Source organism: Peromyscus leucopus, chromosome 11 (assembly GCF_004664715.2).
Source record: "Peromyscus leucopus breed LL Stock chromosome 11, UCI_PerLeu_2.1, whole genome shotgun sequence".
Taxonomy (NCBI): Eukaryota; Metazoa; Chordata; class Mammalia; order Rodentia; family Cricetidae; genus Peromyscus; species Peromyscus leucopus.
Window position 1 is genome coordinate 12,122,208 of NC_051072.1, and position 25,386 is coordinate 12,147,593.

General features: G+C 35.4%; 1 protein-coding gene across 3 annotated transcripts in view; it reads right to left on the minus strand.

Annotated features, from left to right (window-relative positions):
* The window catches only part of Cdh12 (cadherin 12), a 1,003,328-nt gene that overhangs the window by 173,389 nt on the left and 804,553 nt on the right, over positions 1-25,386 (minus strand). For all 3 annotated transcript variants that reach the window (XM_028868191.2, XM_028868192.2, XM_028868193.2), the window contains one exon: positions 18,466-18,760. In XM_028868191.2, coding sequence (XP_028724024.1) covers positions 18,466-18,760 — 295 coding nt within the window. The remainder of the gene's footprint in view (positions 1-18,465; positions 18,761-25,386) is intronic.

The window sequence follows — 25,386 nt, forward strand, 5'->3', positions numbered from 1 at the left end:
TCAGCATTCTTTGGGTATATGCCCAAGAGTGGTATGGCTAGGTCTTGAGGTAGTTCGATTCCTAATTTTCGGAGAAACCGCCATACTGATTTCCACATTGGTTGTACAAGTTTACATTCCCACCAACAGTGGAGGAGTGTTCCCTTTGCTCCACATCCTCTCCAACATTGGTTGTCATTGGTGTTTTTGATCTTAGCCATTCTAACAGGTGTAAGGTGGTATCTCAGAGTCGTTTTGATTTGCATTTCTCTGATGATTAAGGATGTTGAGCATTTCTTTAAATGTTTATAATACTTTTCTTGTGAAGCTCATATAGAAGAATTTGCTGGTGGATAAAAGACAGAGAGCTAATTATAGACATTATATTATTTTCAGCAGTATGGTATTTGTGTGCATGTTGTATGTGTATGCAAAGAAGTGAATTGTGTGAAGTTGAAACTAGAATCTCCCTTATACTTGGCAAACAGTCTACCTGTGATGTGATCAAATCTTCAGCCCTATCCAATTTTCACCCACAAGTTTCTATAATCCATATGGTGCTTATGTACCCCATTTTTAAAGTGGGAAAAAATAGGTAATTTCAAATGATAAACTACTTGGCTATATAATTTAGGTGCTAAGTCTATGGCAAAAAAAATTATCTTGATCAAATCCTAGCCACTTTAGGAAGAGCAAAACTGGGTAGAATAATTTCCCCAAATTTACTCTACTTGATGAGTTTTTCCACATATAATTATTTAACCACATGTACAGCAAATAGTAGAGCTACTTCCTCTCCCTGAAGAAAAATTTTAATCTTTAAAACTTTAAGAGTTATTTCATGTTTTGGAATATAATCCTTTGTAAGTATCCTATGTAAATTAGATAAAAATGATATTATTGTTATTTATAATATTCTACAATTAAAATTGTATGATAGTGATTCATAGTAAAAAAAAATAAAAAACTTTTATTAAATGTATTGTTTCCAGCTACTTTGGAATTTTAATTTTCTGTGACAATTTTATTATTGTAATTTAAATTTGTTTTCTATTTCAACACTCTAAGTTCTATGAATTTGAGTATTATAATTAATTATCAACATAAATGGCAATTATTCACTCATGAAATGTGTTTTACCTCAGGTAATTCACCATATTTTAAATGAGATTTTTGTATAATATTATATTGTTTGACCTTTCTTTTGTCCAGTATTTATTTTCTTGCTATCTTTTACTTTTTAATCTACTGTTTTTCATATTATTTAAAGGCATTCATAGTAGATAACTAGGCAGTTTTTAATCAAACCTGGGAATTTCTATTTATTAAATTTGAGTATGTTACATATTAAAGTACATTTTCTGAAAAGATGAGTTATCATTTTGCTCCTGTATTTAATGTTGCAGTCTTATTTGGAGAGCAAATATTTATAGAGTTGATCAAGTTGAGTTGAGGATATTAGTCTCTACTTCTTCTAACATGACCAACATTCTTCTAAGGAGAATAAATTCAGACACAGACATAAACATGGAAACAACACCATGGGAAAATAGTAAGCAAGAGTTTACAATTTTTTATTTATTTTATTATATGAAAAGAGTAAACAAGGAATGGAGCCTAAAAGTTTTCTTCACAACACTTAGGAAGAACCAATACCTTTAACTACAATTTTCTGAATGATGAGTAATACATCCACTATCTATTTAGTACTTTGCTATACCATTACGATGATGTAATTATTCAGCCCTTTGACTGACAGTTATTGGTGCCCTGTGGTGCAATCTATTTGTTTAAGGTTTGCTTGAGTGTGTGTGTGTGTGTGTGTGTGTGTGTGTGTGTGTGTGTGTGGTTGTATTGGGAGGAGTTGCTTTAAAATTTTGATGTATTTTAAGTCTTGCCATAGTTTACATGAATAGGACATCTTAATTATTCTGTTTTACATAGTTGGGGTTTTATACATGTATTTCTGTTGGAGTTTTCTAGATATTTACATTTAATATTTTTTTTGAAAAATTGAAAATATTGGTAGTTAATTCTTCAATATTTTTTTTCTTATTTTTTGAATCATCCTTAATTTTGCTTGTAAAATATTTGGATGGTTTAATATTAAACTGTATCAGTTAATATATTATTTACCTCTTGAATTTGTTGCTAGATGATTTTATACCATGTCTGGTTTTCTCCCTAATACTTGAAATCTGATACAAAACCTTGACAAACAGCTTTACCTTGCATTTCTCATATTTAGACTATCCATTATTGATAATTTCCTTTGTATTATATTTGTATAAAAGACAATATTCCTTTAGTGTGAAACATATTTTTAGTAATATATATTGAAATACATCTATTGAGATGCAACTAATTATTGTATGATTTTCCTTTGTTTATTGATATGATATTTGATTTTGATTATTGATAATACTTATTGATCAAAATATTACTTGTATTCTTTTACTACTTTCTAAAATTTTTGAATCACAGATTTCAGAAAATCTAGATATTGTCCTCTAAAACAAAAGCTGTTAAGACATCCCTTTAGAAGTCAGATTGATTCCCCAATCTATCATGCCTGTTTTCACTGCTTCCTATATTAGCTCTTTGTTCTTTACACATCGTAGTATTTTTACTTAGGGAATTAACCCTCTTTTTCTCTGCCTGATGCCCCATTGAAAGCTCTGCCACGTGGTTACTGATTAACACCCTCCTCTGCTGTTTTACTGTTGGATTCGTAGTCTGCAAGTTTACTTTCATCAGGGCTTACAGGGGATCACCTGTGTCAACAGAAGTTGGAACCTGTTGAAAAGCTATGCTACAACCTCAGAGTTTTCGAGGTATCCCTGTGCTTCTCCTTTCCTACACAAATTCAAGTCTAATTAGGGGCTATACGGTTTATCTCTACCTCTCAATATTTCCTTTGTAAAAATCTACCTCTTGTGTTAAGTGTCTTTATAGTGCAGTGACCCAAAGCAGGCATTCTGGATCACAGGGTTTATCTCATACAGATTCTTACTCAAGGATGAACAACCTGTGCTGTTTATTTAGGAGAAGTCTTAGTAGAGGCGTGGAAGGAAGAAGTGAAATGATGGGAATATAGTACTCATATATGAAAATGTTAAAAAATAACCTTCTTAGTTTTCCACAGTTATTGTGTAATTTCAATATTGTATTATTTCACAGAAATTACAGAAAAAGCTGAAGCAAATATCTGTTGAGATTAATTTCCACATTCAAACTGCAAAGCGTCTCCTTTGCAGTGCTGCCAAGACAGGTTTTGCACAGTAATTCCTTATACTTTGTGGCCATAAATCTCATTTTTGTTCCAGGATTTGTTGAATGTTTTAATTAAATGATCATCCAAAATGAAACATATAGTTTTAGATAAAATGTTTCTATAATGCTATTACTTGGTAATTTGTTAGAAACAATTATAAAATTAGGAGTAGAAATTAAGAGGAATTTAAGACACTACCCTAACCCGCCAGGCACTTTGGCACATACCAGTTTACCTAGTACCGGGCAGCGGAGGCAGTATGACAAGAAATCCAAGGAAAGCCAGGACTGAATAGTGAGTAGGTGTCTCTGGAGAAATAAACACACATATACTAAACAGAAAACAGATACCATTACAAATCTAAAACCTCAGAAAAGAAAAAGCTACCAAAGGAACGAAGTAAGAAACAACCAACATTCATTCCACCAGTTCTCGGAGGATCTTAAAAATGGCGTTCTTTTAGTATTTATGATAATATTTTAGTGGCAGCTGCGTTGAGTCACTAATTGCCACGTGTCCTCCATCCTTCATCAGCTTTAAACAGAGACATATTATACTCAGAGTTCATTTTGAGTTGCTTTCGACATTCCGCCTTTAAAACAGCAGGACTTCCAGGAGGGCCCGAGGAGTGGCTCACCAAGTTCTGGCACTCGGGGAGAACCTCTCATCAGCTGGTAGTGACTGGAGAGGGAGAAGTCCAAGTTTCTCCAGGGATGCCATCCTGTCAGTGCGAGGTTGCCCTGGCTTCAGAAGATGGCTGTATACTTGTGTGCATACTGGTAGCACGAAGTTCACTTCGTGGGCTACAGCAGAGTCCATGAATCTCACAGGATGTATTGGGAGATTTTTTTGGGAGCACTGGAAGCGGGAATTTAATTTTTTTTCAAAACACACTGTATATCGTTTCAAACAATAAATAGAAATGGTATTAATGTAATTTAACATGCATTTCACACTTGTGCTCTGAAAATTCATTTATTATAATTCTTTTCCAGCCCGACTGTCATTTACTATCATTTCACAGATCATCCTCATGAGAAATATATGTACAGACATAGAACTAAATTTTATATGTATCTGATTTACCACTTAGAAAATATTTATCTTACTGTACGATACGAATTGAAAATATTTTATTCTAATAATTCCTCCATTAATCTAAGCCCTCTTTTGTCGTGTTAGATTAACATATGCAGTGTTCTTTATAATTTGGCATGGGGAGCAATTAACATTAAGTAATGCATAAATGTATTTTGAAAAACATAAAAGAGAATTTCAGTACATTATATTGAAGAAATCATTTTTACAAGACTGAAACCTAACAGATAATGAGTTCTCATAACCACGTCTGTGTTTTTAATCTTCAGAATTCTTTACCAGCTGAGGAACTTTATAAGCTTTCTTTTCTAAACAGGCAGCAGAGATATGAGAGAAACTATGTTAAATTTTACACAGTTGCTAGTATTGACAAACACAATGAGAATGACTGTTTCTCATTTAAGTACTAAGTGAAGGCATTTCATGACAAACACAAAGACAGCAGGTTAGGCGTGGTGGTGTGCGCCAATAATCTCAGCCCTTAGGGACCTAAGGGGGGACATTCTGGGCTACGAATCCTGACTCAGAAACAACCAACCAAACAAGCTATGAGGAAATTTCTCCAATTTGGATATTTTCCTAAATATGCAATAGTGTAATATAAAAATATTAATTATATAAAAATTTCAAATTAAGATATAGTAATTACTTACAAAATTTTCAGTGAAACAATTTCTTTCTAATCTTACAGAAGTCTTTATAGTAAATACTTATGATAGCAATGTTTTCAGCATGAATCATCTCATTGTCTAAATCTACAGACAGGGAGAGAAGAAAATGTGTTGTACATTAAGCCTCTCACTAATTGCTTTTTATTTTACTTAAATTCTATAGGCACTAATCATATTTTGGCGTTAAATATTAAAGCATTTTGTGAAATTATCTTATTACACTGTTTTTCTAAGATGTAATATTAACATAGCTGACAGTTTAATTGGCAAGTTTCTTTTCCTTTAAATGTCTTTTACAAATATACAAATAGTGCTACAGATTTCTTAACTATTTATAAAATTGTAGCCTGTGATTGCTTTCAAATTTATTCTTATCTGAAATGCAAATAGTGCCACTTTTTAGTAATACATTTTAATATTATATTTTGAAGATATTTTCTATGAGGTAAAGTAGAAAATATTAACATTTGTGAAATTTTATTTTATTTTTTCCATTATTCATCAACTTGTTTACATATCAATGAGGAACCTAACTTGTGAATATTAATAAAGAAGATTGGGAGATAAAATGCAACACAATCTTAAAATTGTAAATTTCAACCATAATAATAATAATATTAGTTTGGATCTAAAAATCAAAATTATATGGCTGGAGAGATAGCTCAACTGGGAAACTGCCTGCCTTTACAGCAGGAATACAAGAGTTTCATATCTGGAACCCATATAAAAAATGTCCTACTGGATAGTACAGTATGCAGTCCCAGTGGTAAGGGGTCCAAGTTAGGCGGATAGATTGCTGGGGCTCAATGGCCACACAGCTTAGCCTACATGGTGGGCAAAAAGGGTAAAGAGAGACACTGACTTACAGCAAAACTAATCAAGTCGACTGGTACCTGAGAAACTACACTATGGTTGTCATTGGCTTCCACAAGCATAATGCAGCCCCACACACCCACACACAAACACATGTGCAGCTGCACACAAAAGTAATATGTGCACACCTACACAATTTAACACGAGTTTGAAGAATTACTTTTTGCCAGGCAGTTAGAAACAAGCAAAAATTAAAAGATTTAGTACTTACAGGTCATAGCTGAGTTGTTATAAGAAAAACTCAGCCAATATTTCCATCAAGGGCTAAAGGGGAAAGTTTACTTTCCTATTATGAATTAATATAACCTCTCCTTTTAATTTTTATTTTATTTTCTATCTTTCCTACTCCTTTTCCTCTTCCTTCTCTTACCTCTTCTCTTCATCTTCTTCATCTTTGATTTTCATTGGAAATATTCTTTTGCAGAATGGTTGTACTGAAAGACCCTAACCCTTCAGGCTTACACCCCCAAGCCCCAAGAAATAAGGAACTAAAAAGAAAACTAGTTCCAAGGGCCGCCTGACTCAGCCATTATTCAACCACCCCTACAATGTAACAATATAAAAAGATTTCTGTTAAGAGATGCGCTCAACTGTGGCTGGGATAGTTGCAAGTGTTCCAGGAAGGACCACTGTGACCTTTGTGTAAACTCCACTCCCACCCTGATACCCCCACTTGAGGTTTTAGGAAGAATGTACCTGTTGACGTAACTGTATCCCCTCTGTGATAACTCTGTAACCAGACCATGATCTTGTGAAACGAAATTGTATGGGAATTATAATCTTAAGGCTTTTGTGGGTTTTTCCTTTAAAAGCCCCCATGGGGCTGCAGTAAGATGTGGCTCTTGCTCTTAGGAGCAGAGTTTTCTGTATGTACAGTCGCTAAATAAAAACCTCGTGCTGTTGCATCAACAGGACTGGAGTCTGAGTTCTTGGGGCTCCCACTTGAGACCCTAAACCTTTGAGGTCCAACAGTATTATGTCTTAAGTTTTTTGATGCTCAGCCAGTCACGTAATGGGCTAAGTGCTTGTTGACTTGTTCTTATGAAGGGCTAGATAATAAAGTATTTCAGCTTTCTTGGGTCAGATAATATGTCCTGTTGACTTTACTTGTATAGAGTGAACACTGTCATAGATGATGAATAAATGCCTGCTATAACACAAATATTGAAAGGTCTTATTAATAAAACAACAGTGCCAGATATTGGGGTGAATGCTGAAAGATCAGAGGAACAGAGCAAGCCACAGCCAACCTCACCTTGCCAACTGCTCAGCTGATATTTCCTCAGACTGAAAACCTCTGAGACCTCACTCAAATGGATCTCAGCTGAAGTGCTTAAATGCCTCTAGTTCTCTGTGTAGTTTTGGTGTCTGTCCTGGACCAGGCTGACCTAGAATTCAAAGAAACCTACCTGGCGCTGCCTCCCACAGAGAACCCTGTCTCAAAAAAAGAAAACAAAACAAAAAAGCCTCTAATTCCTGGCCACCCTTAGTTACCTTTCTGCTTCCTGCCATCCCTTCCTGGGATTAAAGGCATGTGTTCTTCCCAAGCAAAGACATGAGATCTCAAGTGCTGGGATTAAAGACATGTGCCACCATGCCTGGCTCTGTTTCCAGTGTAGCCTTGAACTCACAGAGATCCAGATGGATCTCTGCCTCCCAAGTGACAGGATTAAAGGCATGTGTGCCACCACTGTCTGACCTCTATGTCTCATCTAGTGACTGGCTCTGTCATCTGATCCCCAGGCAAGTTTATTAGGGTACACAATATATTGGGGTAGACAATATAACACCACATTTCCCATTTTTTGTCTATAATAATAAAAAGAAGTTGTAAATAATTTAAGAAAAACTGTGTGGCCTGGGTAGGTGTCTCCATGATGGGTAAGGTGAACTGCTTACCACACAACCTAAATCAGAAGCTCATTTTTTAGTAAAATGGGGGACCTGTAAGTCCCTGTCCCCCATTTTGGGTAGCTGTTGCCTTGCTTGCTGACCTTGACCTTGATGTCCTCCCTATGCTAATTCCCTGCTGAGTTCCACCCTCCTGAATGCTAAAGGGAAGTTCCTTGTCAGTGTTTCCTGCATATTGGGTGTTAACAGCTTAGATACAAGATTGTGAAACATCAGTAGTGAACTTCAGCCCTCTGGGGTTTTCCCATTGTGCTGTAAGCCTGTATTTAAGACCTCCTCCCTCCTTCAATAAATGGCATTCAGCATTCAAAAAAAAAAAAAAAAAAAAGAAAAGAAAAAAAGAAAAGAAATCCCAAACAATCATTTGACCTTATATATCAAACCTATACTGTTTGATTACAAATATTTGTGACAGTTGAAAATAAAAAAAGAAAAGCTATATACAATAAGTACATTAAGGATATACAATATAAACAGTCAAGAATTACATTCCTTAACAATGTCTAGTCTATTAACATTTGACAGATTCAGACAAAAAAAAAATGAACTCCATTATTTAGCCTATTTTGAGTCTAAAATGTACCTGATTCACTTTCCACCCTTTTTATCTTATCAGTCTACAACTTGTTCCAGTGAACTATGGTCAAAATGCAACTTACTGGGTGCAATGATGACAGTGACGCTTTGCTTTAATTTATGTTAAAAGATTTTTCTGCCTTAGCATTTAAAAGCTAATGCTGTGTCTATTAGAGTTTTGATTTGAATCTATGGGGTTAACCAATTGTTTGGAAAATAATTGAAACTTATAAAAATCTGTGCTTCTAAGTGGCTACTTATTTGGCTTAATTTTAAGTTCCTATGATTTCTTTTTTTTTTTCTTCCCAGAGCTGAGGACTGAACCCAGGGCCTTATGCTTGCTAGGCAAGTGCTCTACCACTGAGCTAAATCCCCAACCCCAGTGGCTATGATTTCATTGAGACGCTGATTATTTGTGAAATGATCTCATATCACAAGATAATTTTTGTGAGGATTTAGTTGAAAAGATTCCCAGAATTAATAGGAATAAGTCTTTTGTATGGTGATATGATATTCAATGTCTTTGAATTGCATATCTTTACCCCAAATAATTTCCAGAAAAGGACTTCAAGTGCTTAGGGTTAATCACCTCATTCAGTTAATAGCTTGCCATGTTGCTGTTTGCTCCATGGGGAATCTTCACCTTGATTGATTAGAGTAATCCATCAGTTTCTGTTTGCTTGACGATAGTGTCTTTAATATTAATGATAGTGCATGCTTGTCGTTATTCTTAGACACATTTTACAATGAGAAACAAACATAAGTGGCTGTAGAAACTAGAACTGATTTCTGTATGGACTATCTAGTCAAAGCAATTGAGCCTCAGTCATCGTATATGGCCATCACTGCCTTGTGGAGTTCCGACTGCTCTCTCGTGAACGCTTACTATAAAGCAACAGACAATTGGGCCCAGGTAGCCCCCTGTCTGCTTTTGTGTACAAAATATAAATAGAATATAGCAAATAAGAGAAAACAGCCCCACAGCTGGAAGGCAACTTTAAAGAAAAATGATGTTCATAGCTATTCTGCCAGTAGCTGGCAAAGCACTTTTTATAAAACATATTTAATGTTTACAACCACTCGGAGGCTGGGGAAAGAGTAATACTTTGAAAATACGTTTAATGTTTTGTACCACTCTGTGGCCAAGAAGCAACTCCTGCTAAAATATATTTAATGCTTAGCGTCATTTGGCAGTTTAGGAAAAAAGAAACTTCTTGTTAATTTTTAACATTTATTGCTGCTCAGTGACTGTGAGTATGACTATCGCTGTGGCATGCTTTATGTTTAGGGACACATTGTGCTGCTACTAAAACAATCCGTGCATTTCTCTCAAGGCTGCACAAAAACTGCCAATAGCATTACCTTAGCAATTGCACCACTAATAAAAATGCAGAAATCAAACACAGAAGTGAAATGTCCCTTTAACACATAGTCATAACCTCCTCTGGCCCTAGAAATAGCCCGGCCATGCAGTATGCTGAGGACACTTCACAGCTCACACAGGAGGGACCATCAGGCTCAGCTCAATTTCATCCAATGTGTTAAGGCCACTGGACAGATTGTGAAGTGTAAGTGTAATCTGATAATTGGTGTTTCTTACAAATCAACAGCTTGTCTCCACGCATTAAGGTAAAGGAGTCCTCTACACCAAAGGAAATGTAAATCGCAGGAAAAGGTCTCTCTTGTTTTTAAATAAACTTGGTTTAATTTACAGAAAGGGTGAAGGGAAACATTGAGCTTCCTTTGTTGGGTGGAAGAATTGGCTGTCTGGGAAAAGGGAAAAAGATAAACAGCTAGGACCTCTGTAATCAACGCCTTCTCCAAGTCTCTAGAGAATGAGCAGCAAAGTATTACCAGGACCCTTCTCCACTTAAAGTACATTACACAGATCTGGAAAATGTTAGAAGGACTCTTTAAAGGAGGAAAGGTATGCAACTATGAACTAAAATATCTGCATGCCATTACAACAGGTTGTACTATATAAAAGATGGTGCAATGCAGACAGAGGAAGCAAGAGCCTAAAATATGAACTATGCAATTATGTTTACACCCAACTATCAAGCCTAATCAGCTGACCTGAGTGATTCATTTGTAATGACCCAGTGCTCTCTGTTGTGGTTTATCCCACTTTTTTAGCAGACATATCAACCAAAGTTATTTCTTGTCTTTCTCACCATTTTGTCTTGGGTGTACTTGAGTTAAGAAAATGGGCTTATTGGTGTCACAGAACCCCAGAACTAAATCTTGGACACCTGTCCCCATAGTATGGTGATATTATACTTGTGCTAAAATGTAATGATATTTTATTTGTGCTCCAGTAAACAAAGCTCGCCTGGAGATCAGAGGTAAATCCAAGCCATTATAAGTAAACACAAAAGTCATGCAATGTTAGCACATGACTTTAATTACATCAGTTGGCAGACAGAGTTCTGTACAGATCTCTCTGAGTTCAAGGCCACACTGGAAATGGAGCCAGGTGTAGTGGCACATGCCTTAAATTCCAACATTAGTTAACCATGGAGGTCTGGAGGTCTGTACAGACAGACAGGAAGTGACAGCTGGGCAGGAAGAGGAAGTGAAGTAGCTGGACAGAGAGACCAATTCAAATGGCAGAAGAGCAAGGCATATGGCATGGGTAGACAGGAAGTATTTTGCATTTGGAAGCTGCAGAGTTGGTGAGTTAGGGTTAGCTGTCCTTGACTTTCCCTATTTCCCTGATCTCTCAGGTTTTCATCCCTATATCTGCCTCCATGTTTTTTTTTTTTTTTATTTAATAAAACCATTTAGAAATTCATCTACACCAGAGAGAATTGATTCATGCTTTACAAGGATGGAAATGTGAGTTTTTTAGAACAGGCTGAATACATGCTACATGACAGAGAATGAGAGGGAGGAGCAGAGAGTAGATCATAGTGCATAGACTGACTCTGGGGATCTTCCCTGGGCACAGCTCCACTGTGCTTCTGATCTGGAGTACCCCATTTCCTGATTGAAGGCTGGTCTGATTCTAACAGAGTGGTGCACAATTGCAAGGAAATCTTATACTGATGCAGTAGTAATTGAGAGCTACCAGTTATAATAAGTCCATTATTACCAAGTGAATCTTTTGATCACAGCACACCCTCAGTGTACACCTTGACACCTTTTTGAGATGTCATGAGTAAGAACTACCCTGTTTAGGCACTCTTATATTCATGTGTGTTAATAAATATCTGTTGTGTATTATTAGAGGCTTTGGACAACTATTACAAAATACTAGACTGTTGTTGTATGACTTTTCCCAAGTACTGAAGCAACTTCATCTGTAATGAGACAGATCAAAGCATACTCTACTTGATAGGACAGCAATATGAGGGTAGCAATAGCTGCTTCTCTTGAGAAAGATGGCTCATCCTATAGAACTGCTTGGCACAAAGCACGATAATAAGAGTTCAAATTCCAGAACCCATGTAAAACCAAGCACTAAGGCCCTTTTCTAGTGGTCCAATAAGGAGATGGGAGACAGAGACAGGAGAACTTCCATAAGCTCATGGACCAGAGAGCCTACTCCACACAGCAATAAAACAAGAACAGGACCTGTCTCAAACAAGGTAGAATGTCATGACTGAAACCATAGGGTTTCTTCTGACCTTTAGATGAATCCTGTGGTACACTTAGAATACTATCAACACATGAAAACACACACACACACACACACACACACACACACACACACACACATTCAAACATATACATACTTACATACACATGAGAGAAAGGGATGAAGAAAATAAGAAAAAGTATTTCTCATAAATTGTCCTGACAATTGAAAACACCCTTAGTTCACACTTGTTGAAACCACATAAATCCAAAATATTCTATAATATACCTAGGAAAAAATATCACAAATTTTAGCCTAATGGGATCTGGAAAATACTATTCTTAATTGAAAGAAAATAGTAGCACATGAAATACATGTTAATATGCATTTAAATCTTACATGTAACTTGGAGCAATAATGTCAAATTTTATTGAGACAACTGATAAAGCTCTAATCTGATGGAGTCCAAAAATTAGAATGCAAATTCCTGACTTTAAAATTTCTGTTTTGGTTACAGAAGAAGAATGTCTTAATAGGAAAAAAAAGACAAAACACACCAAAACAAACATACAAACAAAAGTAGTACTGTTGCCTTATGCTACTGATAAGAGTTTGCAAATTTAGCATAGATTAAAAGTCAAATGTTATGGAATATTTAGCTATGCAAAGATGTGTTGCATTTGTTAAACTATGCAAAGATGTGTTGTGTTTGTTTAATTATGTAGAGATGTGTTGCTGCTTTACTTGCCTGCCTAAGGCACCTGATTGGTCTAATGAAAAGCTGAACAGCCAATAGCTAGGGAGGAGGTAAATGTGGGACTTCTATGCACTATAGTAAGTTGGAGGAGAAATTTAGGCTCAGGGCAGGAAAGTAAAAAAGATGCCAGCAAGACGCCAAGGGGCAGCCAGCTAAACATTGAGGAAACAGAAAAGTAGGACACACAGAATGAGAGAAGGTAAAAAGCCCAGAGGCAAGTGTACATAAATAGAAACAGATTGAATTATGTTTATAGAGCTAATGGGACGAGCCTAAACCATGGACAAGCATTCTTAATTAACAAGTCTCTGCATCTTTATTTAGGAGATGGTTGGTGGCCCAAAGAAAATTCCAAGTACAAGTGGAGCCCAATATGGAGCAGAAATGTCCAGATAGGGCCTGAGAAAGCTGAAAAAACAAAAACTGATACAGCTCTTTTAAGAGGCGCTTCTGATTGAAAGAAAAAAAAACTTACATAAGAGACACAAAGTTTATAAGTTTGAGAAACCTAAAAGCTTATTGTTTATTTAAGAAAATGATTTGAGGCCTAAATAGATAATTTGGGATTGGTAATACCAGTTAGATTAGAAAGTAAATTAGTTACACAACTTTGGCCTCACCAAGATAGGATCATAGAGAATTTTCTGTGAATTTGCCAAATGTAAATGGGCTGGATATTGTAAATCTAATTCTTACTTGATAATTATTCTTATTGTGTATGTCAATGATAGTCTATCTATTCTGTAGCCATTATATTGTTTCTGGAACTTTCTCTTTATAATACTTCTGTAACTGTCAAGCTATCCCTATAGATCAATGTATTGTTTAACAATCATCAGAGAATCTTCTTCTTGCTGTGGATGATAATTACTACAGAGACCCACAACTGAACAATGTGCAGAAAGCAAACTACCTTGGAGTGCTCAGTCCTAAATTGGATGCTCTTATCACATCCTACCCCTTGAGGTTTAGGGATCTATGTGGAATAATGAGTGTAGAGGCTATAAGAGCTAGAGGCTTAGGTGATTTTAGATAAATAGCATTTCTATACCCAATGAGACTGATACACATATGAATTTACAGAGACAATAAATAGCTTTCCTAAGACCTGCACAAGCTCAAAAATATCATAGTAGGGAAGAGGGTAAGTGGGAACAAATTTCCATCCATGGCCTAGAAGCTATTTGCAAAAGATTTCAGTTGGGGAAGGGGAAATCAGTGTTCTTTAATAGAGTGGCATTACTTACATCAACCAAGCTGAAGGACAGGCTCTATGCTCAGGATATTTGTTCAACACTAATTGGGTTCTGTTTTTGGATCCTTTTTTAAGTAAAAAAACTTGAAGTGGTATAGATATGGATGAAGGGAGGATATGGAAGGAATTGGGGTTTAGGAAATAATATAAAATATATTGTTTAAAGTTCTTCATGAATAAGTTATCAAAAGATCAAAACATAACCAAAATTTTACTTAGTGTTTCTTATAAAATACTACATAAAAGCAAATAATAATCAAAGGGGGAAAAGGAGATGTGTACTTGCTATTTATCTTTATTATGCAGTAGCTTATTTTTTGCTTATTTATTTAAATTTGTGTTAATCTTATTTGTTTGGCATGAACAAAAAAGCCTACTACTTTGATAGGTTTTAAGCAAGAAGACTCATCATCCAATTATGCATTATACCTAAATAAAATGAAAACTAGTCAATGTCATAATTTACTTTCCAAACCTTAAAGAAGGTCAAATAGGCACTGGAGACTAAAAAAATCACCCTGTAGCTGTGATTAACTTTGTTCTAAACCCATCCCTGACTCCTTATGCATAGAAGTTACAGCAGGGAAGTTTTTGTGACAGTTAAATATGCAGAGGGACATTCATCTCCAGTGTGATCATCTGATAGCTAACAACTGCTTAAGTAATGGTAAAACATAGTTTGTAAATCTTGTTTCATAATTGAAAACTCCTAAAATCAGTCATAGAAACCCAGTCATTGACAATCCAATAAGCTCTCCAATATGACAAAGGGGAGGGAGAGGATATAGGCTTGGATACATATTAAAAATTGCAAACTGTCTGCAGTCCGGATGAAAGTAACTGAAACCACATGTTCCCCAGATGCATAATCATCAGATATTATGGAGGACACATTATTGTAATTCACTGTGCTCTTCATGTTCTTAAAGAATTAAGAGCACATTCATAAAGTCCAAATTTGTCTCCAAGGAGCTGGGGACTTTCTGGATCAAGAGGCAATTTCGTTAGGTCAAAGTAGAAGCAGTTTGTCTTTGAGCATGCTTCCCTGGCAGAGTGGATGTAACAGAAGTTATTATCAGAGCAGCCTTCTTCCCAAACAATTCATAGAGTCCCCAGGATAATTTTGAATTTCAGAGTGTTAAATGCATTGTATTAGCGCTAAAATATTAATTTTCTTGAAATCTCATCTTCCCTTTCTTATCATTTTCTTCACTTACATACTTATAGTATGTAATATTCCTTGTAATATTCACTTCATATAATTTTCATTGTACATTTATTTGAGCATTCTTTCCTCTCTATAATCCATTATGACTTAATTCCCATTTACATAATAAACTGTTTCAATATTGTATTTATTCATCGTATGTTTATGTTCCAAGTACACTAGGTCCTTAAATATTTGTGATCTTTTGTAATTATCTTTTTATTATTAGTATAATCATTACACAAAATAATAGCTTTCCTTATTATATTCCAATATATAATATATATGTACAATAAATGTCAAGGTATATATATATATATGTATGTATATATTCCACACACCTGGATATTTATTGTACATGTATATATGCCACACATCTTGATATTTATTGTATGTATATTTCTGTTGAGTGGGCTTCCTTTGTTATTTAATTTTTTCTGCTCACAGTCACTGGTTAAAAAAGGTTTATTTATAGAGAATACCTAAATGTCTGTATCTATCTGATGTGCTACAGAAGTAGCTATATTGTCAGTTGAGTATGCAACATGCCATTGGGTCTTGGCCAAGAAGATTTAACATTGCAATAAAATAAAATAAAAGGAATTATGTGGCAAAAATAAGTAGAGAAAAAATATGCCCTTAGATTATAAAAATAATAAGCTTTTCCTAACTGGTGATACGGATCTTGGAGCTTGGTTGAAGCAGTCCAGGGAAAAAAGGAAGAGCTTCCATGTAATACCTTAGAGCTATTGGTTAAGCTTATGTAAGCTGTGAAAAACACATATAACAGTTGCCACAAATCCAACCACCTTCCAGTAATCCCTATTTGATATGTATAAGTGAGATTTTGAAGTGGCCCATCTGCAAATCATTGCACATATCTTAACATTTAATTCATAATGTGTTTGATATCTCTTTTTGTTAATTTAAAAGTAGAAAATTATGATTGTATATTCAAAGAATATGTACCAACACAGAATGTCACACGCTTTTGAGATTTAATAGACACTTTTCTGCTATGTCTATCTACATTCTCTAGCCATCTGTATTTATATGATAAATTATAGATAGATAGATAGATGATAGATAGAAAGATAGGTAACGAGATGATAGATAAGAATAATGGAGATATACAACAATAACAAATTTTGGTGGTGGTACCTAAAGCTATACTTTGATGAATTTATTCTCATGTAGATTATTATAGTATATCATACTATAATAAAATATGTGTTACCCCAATATAGCAAAATCCAGGACCACTTTATTTCTCACTTCCCTACATTTCTTCACATTTCCCATACTTCGTATGCTAGCTACAAAATGTTTAGGTAAGGGCTTTATTTGTAAGGACAAATTATTTATTCCACTAAGCATAGTGAAAGATTTAACTATTTATCTTATGGTATGGATTTTTTCTAATATAATAGGTGTGTGTGTGTGTGTGTGTGTGTGTGTGTGTGTGTCCCCTATGGACATTGTTTTGGTTTAAAAATAGAGTCAATGATTTTTCTAAATTTATACTGATATTTTTAATTCACACAATGTCTGCTAAACAGCACTGCCACTTAAAAACCTTTTTTCTTGAACTACATCATACTATTGTTTTTCTCTCCATCTAGAATATAAAACTCTGTTTTCTGGGATTACTTTCTAATAAGACATTTTTCTTTCTGACTGTTTTTCTAAATCTCTTGCAGTCATAACACTGCATTAGAAAAGGCATCTCTTTATCAGAAAACACCGAAGACATGCAGCCCTCACTGTGCACGTTAAAACTAGAAATTTACATGTTCTATCTTCAGCTGGCTTCTCAGGTGACTGAGAGAATGCTTTTTGGAATGTATGATAAGTCATATACACAGGGTAAAACACGTTTATAGTAAATCCATGCAACTTTTCCTTAACTAATAATGTGCTTCTAACCTTGGTCAGTGAGCACAATCCTCATTGCGTATTTAGGACATGGTAGGGAAAGCAAAGATCCTCCTATAAGAGGCATCAGTCTTAGGAAATACAACCATGTCTCCTACTTACAGTTCAAGTTCTAATCTGTTTGAGAGCATTAACCTTACCTTCAAAATATGATAGATACCAGGAGTTATTTAAACTGTTATCATGGCTTCGCCATAGTGATGCAATATTCAAGACATAATTTTAAATTTCCTTTATGGAGCTAAGGAAATGTCTCAATTTGTAAAGTGCTTGATACTGCCAAGAAAGCATGAGGCACCAAGTTCAGATCCCCTGAACCCCCATAAGAAACCAGGTGTGACAGTGCATTCCCATAATCCAGGTGCTGTGGAGGAGATTGACAGCAGGCCACCTAATCTAACTGACTAGTGATTTTTTGTCTCAAAATATGGTAAAGAGTGACTGAAGAACACATTCCATGTTTACCTCTGTCCTCCACATGCTCACACATGTATGTACATAAACATACACATAGGAACATTTATATACACACTAAATCAACTTTCTTTAAAGGTATAATATATTATTTACCAAATCTTATTTTATGCAAAAGTAGGACTTTGCAAATTTAAGCTGACAGTAAAATGTGATGACAAATTTATTTTCTGCTTTTTATTAATTATTTTGAGTCAGGGTCTAGGTAGACTTAAACTCAACATGTATCCATTGCTGGCTTTGAACTTATGATTCTCCTGGCTCCCATGCACAAGTGCTGGGATTACAGGTATGCATTGGCCATATCCAGCTCATATTCAAGTTCTTAATAATAATGATGTCATTGTACTTTAATAATTATTTTCTATCAATGACTTCATGATAGCACAATTATGATTTGAAAACACTGGAAACATTTAACCAAAAAGTGATTTTACATATTTCATTCTAGGTAATATATAAAGAATGAAAAATACCTCCTTTTTTGGTTTATTTCTGGTTCCAATTCAATGTAAACCTTAATAATTTACTGTGAGCTAAGAATTACTAATGGTTTTCAGTGAAATTCGGTAGCTATCCTCATCACTGAATAGTGTCAATGGCAACAACGTCATGTCTGAATGAACTACACATTTAAATATAAGTAGACATTATGAGTCAAGTAAATCAATTCATTAGGAAATAGTTAAAGATGGTGCATATTCTATTCATATGCATTCATAGTGGTTAGGGAATAATGAAAGTTTTTAGAGTAAATTAAATTTTTTACATATAAACAATAATGACTTCCTATAAGTAGGATATCTACATCAGCATGTAGAGAAGCTATTAAAGAGGGTTCATAGTATTGATATAAATTTGGTTTGTCCACTCACCCACAGGAGACATTTCTGGAACACTAGCAACATAAGGTCCATCCAGAAACTTTGGTTCATTATCATTAATATCCTGCACTTTAATGATAAACTCGGATTCAGGCTCCAAGGGCTTCCTTGTTTCTATGTCCACTGCCTGAGCACGGAGTGTGTAGAAGGGCTTCTCTTCTCTGTCCAGGCTTCTTATGGCATGGATGTCTCCTGTAGTTTCATCAATTGTAAAAACTGTGCCAGCACCATCTCCAGAGAGCGTGTATTTAACAGTGCCCTCTCCTTTGTCCAAGTCGGAATGCAGCTGAGAAAGAGACACAGAGAGAGACACAGAGCTAATTACATGCAGTACAATTTATTTCATCAGATAAGTTAAATTACTACTTCATAGATTTTCATGTTATAGCGACAACGTCTTGATTCTAGAAACTAAAGATGTGGATGGTGCGATAACTCAGAAGGTCCAGAGCCTGTTCTGTAACAAGAGGACCTGAGTTCAACCTCTAGAACCTATGTGATGCATTATATAGTCGATAGCATTGTCTGCAGTCTTAGCATTGCTACTGAAAAATGGGAGGCAGAATTAGGAGAATCCCTAAAAGTGTAGAGGCAAACTATAATTGTATAGAAGACAGTAAAGGAGAGTCACTGTGACAAATGAGAGGGAAGGTGCAGATGAATACTCAAAGCTGTCCTCTAACCTCCAACAACCCATGGCATCCACATGCCTAAACCCACTCAACTCCATAGGCACACATACAAGAACTGATTTTAAGAGAATAAAATAAAAATTAAAATTCACAAAAGTTGTTTTATTTTGACACACTAGCTACATGTGTACTATATTGACTGGTAGTCTTAACATTTGGATTTCTTCAGATATATTAATCCTATATTCATGATAAATGATAGATATTAGAAATTTACAGTCCCTAGTAAACCAACAGGCCTAAAACAATATATTTTGACAGTTTTCTTTAGTTATCATGCATATTTTCAAGAATAGCATAGTCATGGATTGAAATGAGACACATCGTATGTATAACTATTGTTTCATTTTAATGATCACTGTTTAAAGAAATATTAAATCAAAAATAATAAACTATCAGCTCCCCAAAGACAGGAAGGTAGGATCCAAGGACTGATTCCAGCAAGATATGAAGTAAAATGAAATTATGGGAACATGTCCTAAAGGAAAGAGTGAATTTTTTTCAGTGAGTGTTCAAATGAGTTGTCCAAGATTAGGTGGTTGGTTGCAAAAAATCAGTTACTATGCTTTCAGAATAACAGATGATTAATTCTATCTTGTTCTGTGTAAGAAATATCCATTATTTATATACTGGAAATATTGTAATTTACTTATCTTATTTTGATATTCAATACATGTTCATGTTATTAGATTATATCATGGAATTGGTTACAGTTTAATGCCAATTAAGAAAAAACTCAAACAAGAATATATATGTCATTATGATAGATTGAGTCACTATTGTTCAAAGTGAAGTCCAAGAATAACTGAGAGATGAACATAGCCTTGGAAATCAATAAGCCATTACAGAACAAAAAAGAAATATATTAAATATTGTATACATGAAATATTATGTTACAAATAAGTTCATCAACCATACTATATATGTAATGTAAATAAAATGTATTAAAATTTTAAATGTATTGTGTAATATTTTAATTTTAATTTAAATGTCTGTGTGTACATATGTAGATTTGAGTGCACTATATATAGATGCCAGAAGAGGGTATTTGTTCCCAGGAAGTTTGATTCAGAAGTGTTTGTGAGCATCATGTTGTGGGTGATGGGAATCAAAGTTGAGGCCTCTGCAATAGTAGAAAGCACTCTTAACCTGTGTTAGCCCCCAAAGCATATGTTCTTATAGATTATGCTATTTTCATTCAAACGTTGATCAAAATACTGCCAAGTGCTCACTTGAGAATAGATATTTGGATTAATTATTCCAAGTTTACATTTAAGAGTCTATTTTAATCAGCACATCACTTAAAGGAAGCATGCTATACTTTCATAGTGACTGTAATCATTCTTGTCTTGACCTTAAAATTTATATGCAGGCAATGTTCTACTAGAAGATATTTTGTTATCATGAATTTTGGTTTTATTAATGTTTCAACAGGAAATATAGCTTTAAAATTATTTTCAAGTGTTTTCTTATCCTTTTATACTTAGATTTCTGTGAATTGGCATTAAAATTTATGACTGAAAAATTCAATTAAAAGTGTAATATCTGGTTATACCTTTAAATGTCAAATTAAACATTTTGGTTCAGTTTCAGTATAATAACACCACTCAAAATGTTATTAAGATGAATTCATTCATATTATAAATTTCTATTTATATCTAAATTTTCTCTGAAGTATATTTGCTATAGAATATAATTATAGGAATTTAAGAATGATGAAGAGAAATATTTAAAGAAATAAGAAAATGGCAGACTCTATCATTTGGATTATCCTTTAAAAGTTTTTATGCATTTTTTTCAGCATAAGGGATATTGCTGGGAATGATGGGATGAAGGGGTTTTTTTTCCATCCTATTTTTTAAAACTGCTGTAAAGCATGGGGAATTTGAAGCGTAAAATCAAGCTGTAGAAAAATGTTCTTTGAACTTATGAATTTCAAATCACAATTGTCAAGCACACTATTAAAGACATTCAATGCAGTGGGTATTGCTTTCACTTTCAAATTTATGTTAAGGTATAAGACAGGCAAAGGCTCAATGCAATAGGGATGATTTTCAGAGCAGTAACCAGTTTGCAATGGCTTGGAGAATACGTGCAGATATTTTGGGAACTGAGTGAAAATCTTAATTGGGTTTTCACAGTGTGATTCAAGTAAAGTTACCAAAAAAAAAAAAAAAATCCATATCATTTGATTAAAGTCAAAACTGTTTTCTTTTCAAACTGACTTAAAAATATGAAAGCAGATGTGCTGTCAAGTCCTCTCTAAAATCCAAGTGAAATCCAATCGCTGCTATTCCCTCCTCTAACTTCTATCGTTAACCTTGTAATTTAAAAAAAGCTAGTCTTACAGAGGTTAAAATGTCAGAAGCAATATGTTTAAAAAAAATGCTAAAACTGATGGCTACAATAAATTGATAAATGCACACCTCATTTTAGTGGTGAATCACACCATGGTGTCTTTTAATAATATGTGTTTTTATTTTAGATATAGGAGTGTTTTGTCTGCATATGTGTTTGTGCATCCCATGTGCTCCTAGTTTCCAGGGATGCCGGAAGAGGAGGCCAGTCTCCTGGAACTGGAGTTACAGACAGAGAGCTGAGAGTCATTAAGTGGGCTCTAGAAACTGAAGTCAAGTCCTCTGCAAGAACACCAAGTGTGTAACACTGAGTTATCTCTCCAGTCTCTGCACAGCCAAAATATAGAAAGGTATCACAGACACTCACAGCTGCTTAGGCAAGAGTTACCACAACTGATTCAGTGCTGATTGATAGAGGCATCTGGTTGACCGGAACCAGATATAGGGTTGACCCACCGTCAAATTACCCAGTATCTAATTGACCTACATGTGTGCAAACTAATGACAATGAACTTGGTATTGAATATTGTAAAATCTCATTTAGTGAAAATGTAATACGGTTTTAATGTGAAATTGTACAAGATCATATAAATCCTGTCTTTTTACCTGATGACAATTCCTTTAAACATTTTTTTTTTTTTTTTTTTTTGGTTTTTCAAGACAGGGTTTCTCTGTGTAGCTTTGCACCTTTCCTGGAACTCACTTGGTAGCCCAGGCTGGCCTCGAACTCACAGAGATCCGCCTGGCTCTGCCTCCCGAGTGCTGGGATTAAAGGCGTGTGCCACCACCGCCCGGCTACATTTTTTTTTTTAAAGACTGATTCTCACTGTATTGTCCTGGCTGGCCTAGAACTCCCTATGTAGACCAGGATAGCCTCAAAGTCACAAAGACCCATCTATATCCACAACCTGAGAGCTGAGATTAAAGAAGCTCATCATATGTAACTTAACTCTTTATGTTTTGATTATATAGGTATGTAAACTTAGGAAACAAAAATGGTAAAACAAATATACATTGCTCTGCAAATGTAATCATATAATTATTTCTCTATGTACTTATATTTGATTTAAAATTTAGTAGCCATTTTCCAATTACTAAACCCATATTCTATCTCCATGTTGTCTGAAGTTTTTTTTTTTTCTTTTTTTAGTAAATTTATTTTACAACATCATTTAGTTCAACATAATAGCCACAGATTCCCCTGTTCTCCCTCTCTCGCCCCCCTCCCCCTCCCCCCACCCCACCCCTCATTCCCACCTCCTCCAGATCAAGGTCTCCCCCGAGGACCGGGATCGACCTGGTAGACTCAGTCCAGCCAGGTCCAGTCCCCCCCTCCCAGACCGAGCCAAGCGTCCCTGCATAGGTCCCAGGATTCAAACAGCCAACTCATGCAACGAGCCCAGGACCCGGCAACAACACACAGCTGCCTCCCAAACAGATCAAGCCAAATGACTGTCTCACCCGTTCAGGGGGCCTGATCCAGTTGGGGGCCCCTCAGCCTTTGGTTCATAGATCCTGTGCTTCCATTCATTTGGTTATTTGTCCCTGTGCTTTATCCAACCTTGGCTTCAACAATTCTCGCTCATATAAACCCTCTTCTTTCTCACTAATTAGAATCCCAGTGCTCCACCAGGGGCCCAGCCGTGGATGTCTGCATCCAAATTCCTCAGACCTTCTTGGATGGGGTTTATGGCACAACTAACAGGGTGTCTGGCCATCCCATCACCAGAGTAGGTCAGTTCCTGCCGTCTCTCGACCATTGCCAGCAGTCTTTTGTGGGGGTATCTTTGTGGATCTCCGTGGGCCTCCCTAGCTCTCTGCTTCCTCACCACCGCCCGGCTACATTTTTTTTTTAAAGACTGATTCTCACTGTATTGTCCTGGCTGGCCTAGAACTCCCTATGTAGACCAGGATACCCTCAAAGTCACAAAGACCCATCTATATCCACAACCTGAGAGCTGAGATTAAAGAAGCTCATCATATGTAACTTAACTCTTTATATTTTGATTATATAGGTATGTAAACTTAGGAAACAAAAATGGTAAAACAAGTATATATTGCTCTGCAAATGTAATCATATAATTATTTCTCTATGTACTTATATTTGATTTAAAATTTAGTAGCCATTTTCCAATTACTAAACCCATATTCTATCTCCATGTTGTCTGAAGTTTTAAAAATTATCCTTTTAGATTCAGCATTATATTCATATATTGAAATAGACTTAGTCAAGGACAGTGCCAATTTTCTCATAAATGATATGTTGAATGTGTGTACAAGGGAGTATTCATTTGTGTGTTTTCTTCTGTTTATTTCCTTAAAATAAAATGTAACTGTGAGGATGGAAAATGTGGCATTTTTATGAATCTTAAGAAATGTTGAAACTTCAGTGTTTCCAGCAATTGATCTCAATACATAAAATTGCTTTCTCCAGTTTTCTGGTGATGGATTTTAGCCTCCGTTTATGCCATGTAGCTAATTTTATGTCTTATTTCCAAAGGAACTGAGAATGTCATTCCTCATCTTTGGATGGTGTTAATTGTTAAAAATATAATACTACATCATTTTCTGTAGTTGTCTAAAACTTCACACCAAAAAAAATACTAATTATATAAAAATAACAGTTATAATTGTGTCTTCTCCCAAGCATTAAAAAGGTTTTTCTGAGTAGGTGTTACAACATTTGCTGACTGAAGCCGCCAACTCCAATAAGATCATCCTTCAGTATTGACACTTAAAATAACCGTTCCCCCCCCAAAGAGTCCCATAAATGATGGATGTAGAAATAGACACTGTCCAGATAGTTTGTATGTGTATGTGTGGAAGTGATGGTGTTATTTTCTATGTGTTCCAAGTCATCTCAGATGGTGCGTGAAAATGAGATGCCGAGAGAGGCTTTAAAAAGATGCTGAGGCCTAGCTTCAGCAGAGAAACAAATCTTGAATTTCAGTGCTTAGAAGTTGGAGGAAGCTAATCTAAAGTTAAATGTTTCCTAGCCACTCTCCAAATGGGGTTTGGAACTGCTGCATTAAAAGGCAGTATGTTCATATTTTTTTTTTGTGAGTTGAAAAGTACCCATCAAATTGAAAAAGCATGTGTATAAATAAGCCCAGCACTAATTTTATTTTCATTTGCCATTTGCCAGGGCATGTTTAATGAGCATGCAGAGAACATGGAGGTAGCTGGGAAGAGAAATATCTGGTTTGGGAAATGTAACTGTTTCTATAAAAATGAAAGAGAACACGGTACCCTTATGGTTTCAAGTGTAAACCTTTCAATGTATACATGAATGTAACATGTTGCAGGAATGTCATCCAATTACTAGTTTGTTGCTAAATATAACCAACCATTTAATATAAAAAATGTTTATTGTTTTTATGTTGTGCATGAGTATCTTGCATGTGTGTGTGTGTATGAGCTCATTCATGACATGGTGCTTAGTTAGAGGTGAGGACATCTTTAGATATTAGGCCGTTAGAACCAAAGCCTCTTTGTTGTTCAGAGCTGTATACGTCAGACCAGCTACCCCAGACCTGCAGGGACTTTCCTGTCTCTGCCATCTTCCTTGAGTGTTGCATTTACAGGGACACACTATCTCTCTTGGTGATGAAGTGGGATCTTGTTTTATCAGACAAAGCCTCTCAAGCTTGCACAGCAAGGGCTTAACATACTTGGGCGTTTCCACAGACAAAAATGCTTTTCTGTATGTGTTCCATCAGCCTTAGTGGTGGGCACACTTGCTGTACGGAGATGGAGAAAAATGGGTATAGTTCTTAGGAGGCAAACAGAATAGTTGTCTTGAGAAGAGTGAACATCAAAGAGACTGAAGCAAAACATTTTCAAGGAATTTTACCTAAACTGGT